Here is a 15374-nt window from a genome sequence, read left to right as displayed (position 1 = left end):
TGGGCTTTTAATTGCCTTTGCAAGCTACAAGAATCATTTCCACCAACAACAATAGGTTTGTTTTCATTAAAAGGGTGACCCTAGCAGCGAGGTAGTGAGGGGTTTCAGAGTCTCAGATGAGATGGTAATTAAGAAACCAGTTACACAATATCATCATCATCATGAAGGAAAGCCAAGGCAGGGTTTCTGTCCTGCTCCCTGTGGCATGTGTCACAGAGCTACAGCAGGATGCCCTGTGGCTGCCCGCAGCCCAGGCTGGCCACGGAAGGGGAGCTTCTTTCTCTGGGAGGGAAAGATATGAAAACCAGAACCTGTCAGCAGCAGATTAAGACTATTTTTCTTCCTCTGGCATCATAAGGTCCCTCCACAAAGAGCCTGCTCCTGCTTCATCCCACGGGCTCATTTACAAGTGGAATTGCTTCTAGTGATGGGGTCCTAGGGGTACCAGCATGAGCTTCAGGACTATCACTGGGCACGTGACTAATGACTTCACAGCCTTTCCCCACAATATGGCTCACAGGTTTACAGTGAAGGTGCCTTGATTTCACACACACATCTGCCACTCGAGCCCGCTCTGCTGCACAGACCCTTTGGGTGTCGCTCCCCTCAAAGTGGGACAGACCAAGGTTACTGAGCAGCACCTACAGCACCCTCTGCTACAGAGCTTGCTCTATGGTGGATACTGTGTTATAAACATACAATAATAGTAATAATTCTATCAATGTATACAATGACATTTGCATCACAACTGCAGTTTTCCAAGTGTTGTGCCCAAACACCTGAAACACGCAGGGCTACTCAGCACCAAATCGCAGAGCAACTCACTTTGCTTTGGTTTATTAAGGTGCAGAGAAGCGGATGGAGATTAATCACCCATGTATGATTTGTTCACTTGGCAGAAAATTCCTAAAGCTGCAGGTCAGGGTGGTGAGCTGTGGATTCAATTAAAAGTTTCCTCAATGCAGAGCTAGTAGCAGCAGGTCACTGCTCTTCCTCGAGATGCTGGAGAAGTGGATTTGCACCTGGGTGGGATTCCTAGTAAATGAACTGATGGATCTGTACACATCACTGCTCACTTCCAAAGACACGAGAGAGCCTCCAGCCGAATGGGCAGAAAAGGAAATGTCAAAGCCTGTTATTTCAGAGATGCAGGAGCAGGGAAATGACCACAGTCTCAGAAGAATTGTGCTACTACACAGACATAAACCAACCAGACGGCTCTTTAAAAAGGTGGTGCTTCATCTCTAGCAGCATTCACAAGCCAGGATCTCTGCATGCAAAGCGCACTCACCGAGCCTGTGTAACAGGGCACAGCGAGGATTGTTTCATGTTGCTCGTAGGACCTACGTGAAACTGGATGGTGTTTATTGCAGCCCTGGGCATTGCAGCAGGTTAGCCCAGAAACCTGGGCTCTCTGTGCTGACTGCAGTAGAAAAACTGAAATTCTCGTGAGCTCCCTCTTGCCAGTGGATGGAATTACTTCTGTTTCCACTTGCCCCAGGGCCAGGGAGGAATAAACACTTTCCCCATAGATGAGCAGCAAACTGCTGCAGATGGGACCCACTGGGGTCTGTGCAGTGTCCTCTTGGACAGTTAAGGCTGGTTTTTGGTCAATTTTTTTTGCCCTTCAAATCTTTTGAGATTTTTTCCTCCCTGTGAGGAAGGACCCCCTGAGCCACAGTCCCTGCCACGGGGTCCCTTGGCTGGGATCTGTCACACAAGGGTCCTGCAAGGGTGTGGGGACCCCAGCAGGAGGGGCTGCCAGGGACCCATCTCCAACATGTCCAGCTCCTCACACTCACAGGGCAAACGCAGCCGTGACACACGGGGTTTTCTGATGCAGGGAAAGCCTTCGAGTGCAAACCCTCTGCCCACGCCGAGGGAAATGCCAGAGGTCGGCAGGAGACCTGCAGCTCAGCAGCGAGCGGCTGGGGAAGCTGCGTGATGCCGTCGGTGCAGCTCCTGGAGCGCTGGACCCTCCATCCCTGGGCATGGAGGATTTCCACCCTAGTGCCAAACTCACCAGTGCAGCAGCTCTGGTAACACACCGATGCTGGTGAGGGCTCGTTGAACCGCGGCTCCCAGCCCAGTGCGGGCAGCTCCGGGGACACTCGACAGTCAGCACCGGTGTCCTGAAACGTCACCTCTCCACATCCCCATCGCCGGTCCCTGACACCTCTCCCCGTGGGTGTGCAGGTAACACACTCGCAGCCAGAGCTACCAGTGAGCTCAGCCACTGCCGCCGATCCGGTGCCACCATCCTTCCCGCAGCTCCCCGGGAGGGCTCCCCGCTCCTGGAACGGCCACAGGATTTGGGTTTGCATCAAAGTCGATAAAGCGAACAGCTTCCATCGAGCCTGCAGAAATCCTACCAGCAGGAAAAGGGTTTTACACTTTCATTTGAGTTTCTTTTGCTCACTGAACCATTTGTTTCTCTGAAGACAAAGAGGAAAGGAAAAAATTCATCCATTTATACAATCCCTGCGATGCATTTTTTTTGCTGCTCTTTATGGGTTGACACAAACCATGCTGGAGAAGGTGAAGAAAGTATGTTTATTTCTGGTTGAAGACTGATTACATCACTTTCATGGATAATGCAATAGAATAATTTTATACTCTTGGGAGAAATCTAAGAATAAATATGAAAAAGTAAAGTATTTTGTTTCCACTGTCTCTGAAGATGAGTGATGATTAAGTGCTGTATTTACAGGATAGTTATCATACTCTAGACTCTGTGCTGAATAAATATTATCTTGAAAGGGTAAAAAAATCCATTGAAATATTTTAACTCACCACAAAATTAAAAAAAAAAAAAAAATCCATGTATTTGTCCAAAGTGAAGGTTAGTTACATGTTAATTATTGAATCCACACGGGATCACTGTCCAAGAAAGCATCCTCGCCTTGCTGACCAGCTCCTCTCCACAGAAGCAGCCTCGGTGCTTTTCCTTGTCTCAATTGTCCAACAACTACTGGTTCTTCAGGCTGCAAGACAGAAAGGAAGCAGAAGTCACTCTCTGCCCGGCCACTCCTGGATTGGAGCCGGTTCCTCCCGAGCTCTGTCCCACCTCTTCCAGGAGCATCTCACTCCCCTTCCCCAGCGGATGGTCCCCACTGCCCCCGGCCCCTCCGGAGAGATCCAGCACCGAGAGCAGATCCCCACTGAACTGGTTCTGGGCAAAGCTGCACATTTTCTCTTAATGACCAAAGAAATTTTTTTATGTGAGCAATCAGGACACTTCATTTCTAAAAGAAATATATAAATAAAATCTTTCTACCCAAAACATATTTGCAATTTTAAGGATAATTTCTTGTTTTACCAAAGAAAACCTCTGTAACAATTTGGAAAAGGTTGGACCTTTCTTTAGGTCCTCAATTTAAATTTGTGAACCCTGCAGAACTTGCCTTGTTTTCAACCCAATGCATTTTTGTCCGATGAGGAATTTCTCATTCAGCAAGCATTCGTGATCTCAGGTTTACACTTTGAGAAATCAGCCCAATATTTATGCTTTACACTAAAATAATTAATCCGTACACCCGACACCACAAAACAAAACCATCCCAGGGCTTTCAAATTATGATCTAGAATAAAGACATCAGAGGTATCTGTATTTTCACTTACATTGAAAGGGAAGGGAGACAATTTAATCCTATAATGAGAGAAAGTATTACACACTCTCTCTTCACAGGCAGTGTAATTATTCAGCTGCTCCCTGGAACTGAAATAATGACAAATTAAAATGCCTTTCAGTTCCATCTACCTTTTATAATGATTCATCTTCTGGAGTTATTATCAGTCTAACGGCTTTTTTTTATTTGCCCCCAGCCACTATATGTTACAGAAAGCACATGGAAAATTGTTACTGCTACCAATGAAAGTTGCAGTCATCAAGGTAAAGAACAAAATCACTTGGCTTTGTTGTGAAGTATATGGTACAACTCAAGTATTTAATAGAATTTCCTGAAATTTATTGGAAATCTTGTTATCAAAGAGTGCATTCATTCTGGGTGACGATGCACAGAGGGAGCTCAACCTCTGAGCACCAGGGGCTGGAAAAATCCCAGGAAAACAGGAATAACATTTTACATAAAGTCCGACACACCTGGAACCACCAAAGCCTTCCTCGAGTCCTGCCTCCAGCTTTTCAGCATGTCATGAACTTCCAAATCCCCAGAGAAGGGACAGCCACAAACAGTGCCTGGGGACCACAGAGCACGTGCCAGCACGGGACGGGTGACAGCGGGACGGGCTGTCCTGCCCACGCCGCGTCTGCCACCAGCACCTTTGCTGTGCCCAGTACCACAACCAGGAACGTGCTTCAGCCACAACAGGCTGTAAATATTTGTTTACACTTTCTTAAATAGATTGAAAAAAGATATGGAAATGCAATCATGGTGAAGGGTGACATTTCTGCAGGCACGGTGTTTGCAATATTTTGATTAGCTCCGATTTCTGAATAGCCAAGCAGCTTATGTTAATAAATACCCTATTCCAATTAGACATCTGTGTTCTCAATCAGAAAAAAAAAGGAAAAAAAAAAAGGAAAAGGAAAAGAAAAAATCTCACAGCCACCAAGCCTGCTGTCATTTGCTTCTCAGCAGGTCATTAATCATCTGGGCTTCCACAGGGTGCAACCCACTGACTAGGGGAAGGGCTGCGCAGGAAGGTTTTCGGAGCACACCTTCCAATGAGAAATGACCATTCTCAACCCCCAGGAATCCAGTTTGGCTGAATCCTGCACTCCTGTGGTACATCAGGACAATCTTACCCCAACAAATGCTGCAGGATTGGGTCCCCCTTCTGCAAAAATCACAGAATCACAGAATGTTGGGGATTGGAAGGGACCTCAAAAGATCATCCAGTCCAACCCCCCTGCCAGAGCAGGAACCTCAATGAGATCACACAGGAAGGCGTCCAGGTGGGTTCTGAATGTCTCCAGAGAAGGAGACTCCACACCCTCCCTGGGCAGCCTGTCCCAGGGCTCTGGCACCCTCACTGGAAAGTAGTTTTTTCTCAAGTTTAAGCAGAACCTCCTGTGTTCCAGCTCACACCCACTGCCCCTTGTCCTACCATTGGGCATCACTGAGAAGAGCCTGGCTCCATCCTCCTGACATTTGCCCTTAACATATTTGTAAACATTAATTAGGTCTCCCCTCAGTCTCCTCTTCTCCAAGCTAAAAATAGTGAAATTAATCAGAAAGCATGAATTTGAAAGGAAAACCTAGACACATATTACCATCCATGAATGCGTAAATGAGTGGTTACCAAACCCCAGAATACATTTGCGAGCTCTAGCTGTGGCACAGAGGTCTGTCTGGTCAAAGAGACAAAATAAAGGCGAGAAGATAAAATTCTTTATGGAAGTGGGAATCACTATCCCCATATAGTCAGATTCTTAATTACTAGGGCTGGATCTCAGCCTGTGATTGCTGACAGCCCAAATGGCAGAGGACAGCTCACAGCTCTCGCTCTCTGCCACATTATTACAGCGTTTGATATATTTGCAAGTGGCCCAGAGATGGTACTTACATCCAGTGAGGGTCTGGGCTCTGGTGTGCTGCCAACAGCATCTTTGGTCCTTTCATCCACAAGCCCCTGAGGAGCTGCCCCAGACCTGGAATTGGGCATCTTCCCCAAACACAGCAATTTTCTCCCCAGTGAACACAGCACCCTGTCCCCAGCCCCGCTGCCTGTGCCTGCTCATTAAAGGATGGAAGTGCTTTTTGCAAAGCCCTGAGTTAATATTCTGCACGAGCAGAATATTTGACCCAGAATTTATTTGACCCAGAATTAGAATTTCCTCTGGCTTCTTTCACAACTACACGGGACTTTAATTCTCTGTTGTTTGTTGGAAATCACTTTGGCAGCGATTTTTCATCTTTCCAGTTTACATAAACCAGAAAACAGAGCAGTTTGGCTTTTTCAGCCTATAGTAAGTGGTAAGGAGCAAGGCTGGCATGTGATTCTCTCCCAATATTTCAGAGGCGACGTGCCCTTGTCCCTGCGCTCCGGGTGTTTCGGTTGCCACTGGTCCCCATAGAAACAGAGCTACTGGTGCCGAGCACGGTCCAGCCGGAGCGGACACGGCTTCACCACCCGCCTTCTGCCCTGCTCATCGTTCCACTGCTCTTCTGCTCATCACGAGGAGGAGGAAAGGAGAAGGGGAGATTAAAAAAAAACCCCCCACATCTATTTCTGGAAAGCAAGTCAAACAATGACTCAATCATCTCTACACAGTTCATAAATCCCTAATTAAAGGTTTAGTGCTCCTCCCCACTGCAGATGTTCCAGAGTCCAGCCACATTTCAAAACCTGCTTCTGTGCCTGCAGCCGCCAGTGTCGCGGATCGGAGCCCCGAGCTGGAGCTTTGCTTTCCCGAGACATTGAAGAGCAGCCCTTGCTCAGCTGCTCCGTGTGAACACACAATCCCATCAGAGCTGTGACGATCACTGCCTGACCCCTGATGTAAACAGACTGGATGCCAGATTTGTGAAGCATTAGAAGAAACATTCTCCTGTATCTGACTCTAGTCCCAAATTCCTGACTTTATAATAGGATTTTAAAAAGGAAATATTTTTCCTTCAGTTTCAAATATGCAGCTTGAAGTACCTGCACCCTGGGAGCTAGTAGATGTTGTCTTTCTTTGAATATTTGTTGGCCAGAGGGATAAGGACCAGCTCCATACTAGCTACCTCCTTCTGCATCTTTTGTTCAACACCAAAATACCAGCCAAGACGCACTCAGCTTCCCCCCCCACCCTGCATTTTCCCCATCTTCTGATGAAATAAATTCATGCAGGAGCATTCAGGCGAGCCCCTGAAATCCCTGCAAACAACAGCTAAGCTCTCCCTACAGGACAGCCCCAAGGAAGAGCAGGGCAGCGCAGGAGGACATGCAGCCTTGTGTTCCTGCTCTGCTAACGGAGCTCCGGGTCCATCAGCGCGGCGCTGGGAGCGATGGAGCTCCAGCCAACACGGCTCAGCAGCAGTTCAAGGGCTGCTGTATGGTGGGTTATTTAAAGCAACTCTGGCAGCGGCTTGGTTGTGTCCTGCTCTCTGGAGAGCTCTCAAGAACTATAATAAATATCCACAACTCAACTCATTCCTCATAAAAGTTCCTCTCTCCTAAAGCAGTTTTTCAGAAGACTCATCTGCCTGGTATTTTTTGGGTGCTACCAGCTTCCAGCCTGCAATCACCTTCCCTGCCAACCTGTCCCAGAGCAAAATCCTTCACAAACTGTTTCCCCCCTCCTTTGTTTTTTTGTTTTTTTTTTTTTAATTATATGAAGTATGACAGCTACATAAAATGTCTTGTTGCCTTGGCAACTGCAATCCATTGGCTTCAGACCGAGTTATAAGGAAGAGGACAGTCTTGACACTAACCAACAATAATGAGAACAGCACAAAGCAGCGGGCAGAGCACTCGCCAAGGCAGGAGGGGCGGCTGCCTCGCTGGCACCCAACGCAGAGCACGTTTGCTTCACCCTGCGCTCGAGAGGTGACCCAGCCTTGTGCTGGGACAAAGCAGCAGTGGAAACTCAGCAGAAGTACCAGGTCTGGGTTTGAAAATTAACTTTCTTTGTATACAAGAGGGAATCGCTTGTAGAAAGCAACAAAACACAGATGCAGCCCTGTCAAAATCCATTGTGTTTCTGCTGGCCTGCACATCCCTTTGTGTTGGAAGCAGGGCTGAGCTGAGGGCATGTGTACCATCAGTCACTCGTACAATAGTCAAGATGTAGAAAAACTTTCCACGGTGTATTCATTTATAGCACTAGAAATGAGGATTTCTTCCTCTTTGTCTGCACTATAGAGGATTCCTGTAGTCAGGAACATGAGCTGTGTGAACTGCTTTGCCTTCCTGAATTCTTTTGCTACCTGCTATTATCTCAAGCACCTGACCTCTGCGGCCAGCTCTGCACAAAGACCATGTACAAGGTCACCTCTGTGGACATGGCAAACAGAAGAACGACGTCGATGAGACCCCCAGACTCCTTCTGGGGCTGCATCTCTGGGTTCAGGCACATTCGGTGTGCACGTGGCTGTTACAGACCCTGCAGACTGGGGGGGAATAACTGCCTCAGGATCAAAGATAAGGATAACTCATTCCCTCAGTCCCATACAGAGGACAACGAAGCTGCAAAACCAGCTTTAAACAAGGACAGTAAAATCTGGTACCATACTAATTACAGGGTGGGAAGAGCTTTTGTTGTGCACAAACCCAAGCTGCCAGTCTATTGTCTCCCATGCTTCTGCACTTTCCTATAGGCCTGGAGAGATCTGTGCTGTCCTCAGATGCTCAGCCTCAAAGAAAATTGTGTAGGAATGAACAATGGATGGAGGAAATAGAATAATCAGAGCAATTTCCCGTAGAAATTGGTCAGACTAATGTCTCTAATTGTCATTCCATTATTACATTTGTAACATACTTTCTTTTGACTTTATTACTTTGTTTCCTCTTGTACTGAATGCCCATGAAAATCTCTTGGGACCAGACTTAAGTCATTATGAATAAATGATAAGACACTAAGTTTAGAAAGACTGATAAGAATATTAATATGCAAAAGATGAAGGTCCTTAAAAAAAAATAGTGGGAGTCCTGCAGGGCTCTGCGCTGCCCTGGTGTTCCCTGCACAGGCTTGAACCGAGATGAAAGAGAAATGGGCCTTTGTATCAATAATTCACGTGCTTTCAGAGCTCTGGAAAGCTCTGGAATTACTGCGAGTGCCACTGAGCCTTGACACTAAAATAGTGCAACGCTGTTTGGTTTGCTGCTGTCCCAGTGAGATGGGCTGGGAGACCGGGAGCCTCCAAAAAGCAAACCCAGCTCTCCCCGCACCACATCCTTCCCCACCACTCCGAGTGTTCGGTATTTGTCTGCACCCTGGTGCTTCCCTTCCACCCCCCCGGTTCCCTGGGGTCTCTGCTCTGGAGGAATCACTCTCAAGAGTCTGAGCAACTGTGGGAGGTTCTTCTGCCAAACAGCAGGACTCCTTCCTGCCACGGAGCGGGGACTCCTCCATTTCCCCATCCTGCAGCCTGGCCTCCTGCCACGCACACTCCGGCAGGGAGCCGAGGGTCTCCTCCCCGATGGGCAGCAAGAAAGGACTGTGAATGTGGATCATTGCCTCAACTCCTACCCAGATATTCCCTTCAATCCCGAGCTCTGCAGCGAACACACTCCACGTGGCTCCTACTCCAGCTACAGAACAAGAGACAAAGCAGAAAGATCCTCAGTTGTGGCAATTTTTGTCAGAGCAATAGATGCAGAAGGAATTATCTTTCTGCAGAAGCTAAGTGTGGAGATGACACTCTGCCAACTGCAGGTGACTGAAATTCAAATGAAAGCAGAAGGTGTGGGTATAAAACAGAGGATGTGAGGCACCTTCCCAACACTGAAAAGAAGTAGCCCATCTTTTTTGCACATCTCTATTTCCCATCCGTGAGGCTGCTCCGATTTGAAACAAACTCCTCTGTCCTCTGCAATAATACCAGCAGCAACAACAGCAATAATAGTACAAACTCAGAAGGACTGGCAGGGGAAGGACTAATTACAGCTCTGCACCCGGGCAGCACATCACAGCTGCTCTCATTCCAGGTTTCTGACAGGAAGAGCTGTCAGCTCCGATTTCCAGCAATGGGAGTTTGTTGGGCTGGGTGTGGACATGGACCCCGTCTGCGCTGTCCCACACACTGTGTGCATAACCTGGGGGACAGGGAGGCACCATCAGCCAGATGAAGGAAAAGAGAAAGGGAGCTGGAGGCAGTGAAGGACTCACTGAAGGTCCCAGATGGCTCATGGCACAGCCCAAACCCACGTCTCTCTTGCCTGACCCCAGCCCTCTTCTTCAGAGGACACCTGGGCTGGGAGGTGTGCTGGATCACTGCGGCCACCTAAGGACTGCCTCTGCTCCACCTCACTGGGGAGGGAGACCACCACCCCCTTAGAAAGTCTCACACCATCAGTTCCTGCCGCTAATTGAGATCCTGAATATAACTACATGTTCAGGTCCAGAGAGGGTAGCATTTGGAAGATGTTCAAATGCTCCACAAATAAATAGGATAGAGCTAAAATAAGTAACACTGGAAATCTCTGAAGGTCTAACATCAGCTGGGGGAGGTTCTGCATTTATCCTTTGGTAGCTTAAGCAAAATTAAACTTTATTACTTATCACTGGCTCTGATCATCTGGACTCATCTTTCAGACAGCCCGTAAAACTACCTGAAGTATTTCAGCAACTAATGGCACCTTTTACATCCCTCTTCTAATCTGGGCAGTCCTGAGTGCTCCAGCCTGAAACGGTTCCCAAAGCTCACATGTAAGTATATTAAGGGAGATTAGTTCATTAATCGACTCTCTTGTACCATGTATCTTTATCACTTCATTTTAATAATTTGTACTAATTGACAGAGCAGACTCCCTCCTAGGCTCAAAGTTGGGTAATACAGAATTGCTCTAAATCACAGCATAAACATTTGCACTGTGAAACACCTAATCCTATTACACTCCCAGCGTCTCTTCTGAGGTTTACCACACGAAAGAAGCTGCAGACTCAGTATCATTAAGCACGAACGCTTGTGACATCAGGACCAGACATCCATCAGGACCAGACATCATTAACGCCAAGACTGGCAGGAAACAAAGAGCAAAGGAGGAGCCCTCTCCGCTTTGGTGGGACACAGGGAAGCCCACCCGGGCTCAGCCCTGTCTTTCTCAAGCCTTCAACATCTGTGTTTGCAGAACATCCAGAGCTCCTCTGATGACAGGGCTATTGGTATGTGCTGGTTTTTGCTAGGACAGGGTTAAATTAAGGCGTTATTACATCCACATCCACCCAGACAGACACGGACAGACAGGAGAGCACGAGGGTACGCACTTGGTCTGGTGTTTGGAGCCCTTCAGGTGCGCGTGGTACTGCTCTATGGAGTTCAGGGTGACGTTGCAGATGTTGCACGTGTAGCTGCGCTTCAGGCCTGCGAAGAAAACCCAGATTCGTTAATCGTTAATTGTCAACTGCCCTCAGCACTGGCTGGGCATTTTGGTGTAGGCTGGGGGCAAGCTCAGGGCTGCCCAGGGAAGAAAAACACCTTCGTGCCTGGGCTACAGACTGTTCAGAATTGAAAAGGCAGCTGGGAAGTGCAAATGAGTGACAATGGCTGAAAAAATGGGAAAAAGGAAAAAAAAAAGCATTAACCTTTGCCTCCAGCAAACTTCTAATTAATTAGGAAATACTCAGATCTCAAAGTTCATTTCCAGTTTCCTAGACATTTCTCTTTACAGTAACCCATCTATTTACTTTTCCAGGCTGGGGTATCCAAGCATTAGTGAAGCCTAAAGGAATATTTAAGAGACTGAGCAGAAGCAAGCAGGGTTCAAAGGCAAATCCCTCCTGGAGACCACGGTCCCTGCAGTTCGTCAGCACCCACATCCCTCTGCTGCGGCGTTCACACAAAGCATCGCTGCACTCAGACTAACGAGCACACGAGGCCCCGTTTATTCCTCTGGTTTTTGGTAGGGAGCACAATTCAGGGCAATTCCTCTTGAGGGTATTTAGGAGCCAGATCACTTAGAAATCTTTTTTTTCCCTCTCTCCAGAGGGATCAACTCTGATTTATCCACCGAAGGGGATGGCTGTGTTTGCTGAAGGCAGCTGCTGATCTCTGAGAGCCAGTGACCCGGCAGCCTTTGTCTCAAGGTCAAAGCTGGAAGCCTGGTACAGGTACCAGGTGCCACCCGAGAGCTGGGAGCCAAGAGCTCATCTGCCTGATGGATTGACTCTTGGCTGCAATACCTGTCTCCAGCCCCTGACCGCAACGCAGCCCTTGCTTTGCTAATTTTAGCCCTTCGCAGATACAATAACAAACAACTATTTATAAAGCTGTGGCTCTTGCTGCTGGCCAACTGAGTACCACTGAACTAGAAATAACATCTCAGCAGGTTCACAGTAGAAATGTTATTGCCAGCTTTTGTTATTGGTTTGGTTTTGTGGGGGCTTGGGGGCTTTTGTTTTCATTTTTGACCTTCTAACAAATCTCTTGGCTGCCTCTGCCACTTTCCATTTCACTGTCTATTTCACTGTCACACTTACAAGTGATTTTCCAAGTAAATATACTGCATTTTATTTTATTGCTATGTAAACCGCAGAGAACATGACCTTAAGTGCAGCAGTGCGGTTGGCAGATGGGGCAGTGACTGTGCTGGACCCCAGAGAAGTGCAGGGTCCTGTACCTGCAGATTTATCTCCTGCCAGCAGCACTGAACCAAACACACAAACACCCCCAGAGCAACAGAAACAGGGACTATGGCCCATCCTACCCTCTGGGTCACAAAAGGCAAAAGCCACCCCTCCGAAGGGGCCGTGGGACCCTGGGAAAGGACACCCCAGGAGGAGCAGCACCCACGGCCCCACGCAGGAAAAATACTGGCTTTCAACAGCTTCCTCTCCCAATTCACTGCTCTGCCTCTGGGCACAGATTGCAGGAAAGAAAAGGAAAAAACCAACAGGCAATTAAGCAGATTCATGCGCATCTGAAACAGAAGCTGCAAAGTGATTTATAAGGGAAGTCACAGAAACACTCTCTGGGCACATTCACTGGAAAACATCCCAGCTGAAGAACTAAACCCAACAAAACCAGCCGGTGCTTCGCCTGTTCAGCTCAGATCAAACTTCAAGTCTCCGAGACACCCACCGCAGACAAGACATTGATTCACCTCGAGAGTGCACATGCACAGAACACGAACACGAGATTTTGCCAGATTATCATGTCAGGCACTGCTGAGGAGGGAACGATAATAAGGGATGAGCCACCTTTCTCTGTACGCGACTCAGAAATGTCTCCAAACCATGTTCAACTAATTGTTGTGTAAGGGGAAAAAAAAGCAAGAGTCGGGAGATGCTTTAGGGATATAAGAATTGCTCACTTAAAAATTGTGAGAGCTTTCACATTGCTAACAAAGTTGGGATTTTTACTGGAGACTGATACTCAGACTAGGACAGTTATCACGGCTTTTTTTCTGATACCATCCTTTCCACTCTGTTATTTCAGACCTTCTAATACAGTGAATCATCCTGGGTGAGTCTTGGGGAATGGGGAAGACAGTCAGGGTTAAGGAAGAAGTCCAGGCTTACAGATGCAGTCTCTGTACAGCGCAGCCTGAGAAAAGTAGTGGCCTGAGACACCCAGAGACAAAAACTGCTATTTTTGACACTATTTATTGCACTAAACAGGTAAATTATTTTTTCCTCATTTAAAAGTTTGCATCTTAGAATTACAATTTAATGACTTAAGGCTGAAAGTATTTTCAGTTCTCAGTCAGACAAGGAAATCAAGACTTTGCCACCTCTGAAAAGCTGAAAATCTAAAAATAGGAAGCTAGCAGACAGGCAGAAATCAGAATTAGAGGTGAAGGAGAAAAGGCCTTTTCCCAAGACAGCATGCTGCCCAGTGCCTGCTGGAAATGGTTGGTATTAGTGTTGATTCGTGTCACTTTAGATTTCCTGGAAAAATGCACAGCTTGGTCCACTTCTGAGACATTTATTCTTAGAAAAGGGCTGTACCCCTCCCTCCCTCTGGAGAAGATATTAGCCTGCTAGCACATGATAGATCAGGGAATTATTTACACACTAATGCTCTATTTTGTCTTTATAGACAGGTTTTCACCCAAAACATTCCTCTATGACTTTTTTAATTACAGAACATCACGATGCTGCCAGAGAAGTTCCCCCGTACCTGCAGAAGCCACAAAAGTAGGTCTGACTTGTCTCTTTCTGGTTCCTCTCCTCCTCCCAGCAGCTTATCTACAATTTAACTCCATTATTCTTCTACCTTGGGGCAAGAGCACAGTGATTTCAGAGCACAGTTACAGAAACAGTCACTTCTCTGCCTCATCTAACACATTTCCACCAAAAAGACAGAGCACAGCTGAATGGACCTTAAACGCCCGTTTCCCTTCTGGACGTCCCTGAGAGGGAGGCGGCAGCCGGGGGCTCTTCCCCCTGTATGGAGGTAAAACCTGACATGAATTAAGCACATAAATGCAGACTTAAGTGCTTCCAGCCCCAGTGCTGTTGTCTCCCTTGGCATGCTGAGTATCAGAGAGTGGCACTTTCTCTCCTCCTCGCTTTTGTATTTTAACATCCTAATAATTCCCTTGGCATCGCGGACTGCATTAGCATCACTGACATCACACCTACATTGGCATTACAGGAAACCATTGACGCTGAAGTAATTTCTGTCCTGTCCTCCTAGGGAGAAAAAAAAAAAGGAATTGCAAATTTTAGAGTCTCTGTGGTCGGGTTTTGCTTTGCACTGATTCACTTCCATGAAGATCAGAACAGACCGTTTCAAGCTTAATTGAAGGGCTCAGCTTAAAAATACCAGAGTTCTGGGATTCTTACCACGGGCCACTGCACTCTTCAGGAATAGTTTTAATGTACCATGTAATAGTCTCTTTTGACTTTCCACGGTATTGTTGCTTTGCAGAAATGTTCAAACAATTCATTTACAACAAGTAATGTATGGCATTCTGGAATTGGATCAGTTTATGCTTACCATAATTAACTGCATGGGCTATATACACACCTACCATCCTCAGCTGCAGCTGGACTCCTGAAAAATCACTTGGCTTTCTTTGAGCTTCAGACACCAGCTAGACCAACAGTCCCACTTTTCTCAAACACCTCACACGTCTCACCTAAGAATCTGGCCCAACGTTAAACATCTTTAAAAAGTATTTCAAAAATATTCAGAGGAGTACTTGAAAACAGCGAGTAAGCAATAATGCAGAAGTATTTAAATAGTCACCTATATTTATGTGCCACAATACGGCATGGAACAAAAATCAAATTGCAAATATGCTTACGGATGCTCTCCTGACTGAATTTATTCTCGATGCAGCAGCAGTGGTTTTATAGTTGAACCCTCTCTCCATAGCTGGCAGCTCCTGTTTCCTTTATTAAGCCAATAGGCACCGCAAACCATGTACACTCGTGCCACGACGCAGGGGAAGGGATGGAAAAGGCAACGTGTGGGTGTCACGGGCGTGTGTTAGCACCTTGCTGCAGACAGAGCCCTCGGACCACGCTGTGACCAGCAGAGATTGGGACCAGGGAAGTAAGAAACCACTAATACCTTAAATTAAGGTAATAAGGTGCTAATGCTCAGCAGCTAATTTAACAGCATACATTAACAGCAGCCTTATTGAATCTTAATTACTTGTGTAGGTGGAAACGCCATCAGCGATTACAGTTCCTAACTGGGGACACGGATTTTTTTCCACCAGCATGTCAAAGCTGCTCACGATGATGAACAAGGGGAATCCTCTCCATCCTCCCCGTGGCCTCGGTGCTGCTCCGCCGCAGCGGCTCTTCCCAC

General features: G+C 47.0%; 1 protein-coding gene across 1 annotated transcript in view; it reads right to left on the bottom strand.

Moving 5' to 3' along the window:
• Window positions 1–2399: 2399 nt before the first annotated feature.
• ZMAT4 (zinc finger matrin-type 4) overlaps window positions 2400–15374 on the bottom strand; it is a 42261-nt gene continuing 29286 nt past the window's right edge. The window contains exons 5-6 of the mRNA XM_010170666.1: window positions 10877–10973; window positions 2400–2984 (exon numbers count right to left, since the gene is read on the bottom strand). Coding sequence (XP_010168968.1) covers window positions 2969–2984; window positions 10877–10973 — 113 coding nt within the window. The 3' untranslated portion in view covers window positions 2400–2968. The remainder of the gene's footprint in view (window positions 2985–10876; window positions 10974–15374) is intronic.

Source organism: Antrostomus carolinensis, unplaced genomic scaffold (assembly GCF_000700745.2).
Source record: "Antrostomus carolinensis isolate BGI_N321 unplaced genomic scaffold, ASM70074v2 scaffold2506, whole genome shotgun sequence".
Classification (NCBI taxonomy): domain Eukaryota; kingdom Metazoa; phylum Chordata; class Aves; order Caprimulgiformes; family Caprimulgidae; genus Antrostomus; species Antrostomus carolinensis.
This window is presented reverse-complemented; position numbering and strand designations above follow the sequence as displayed.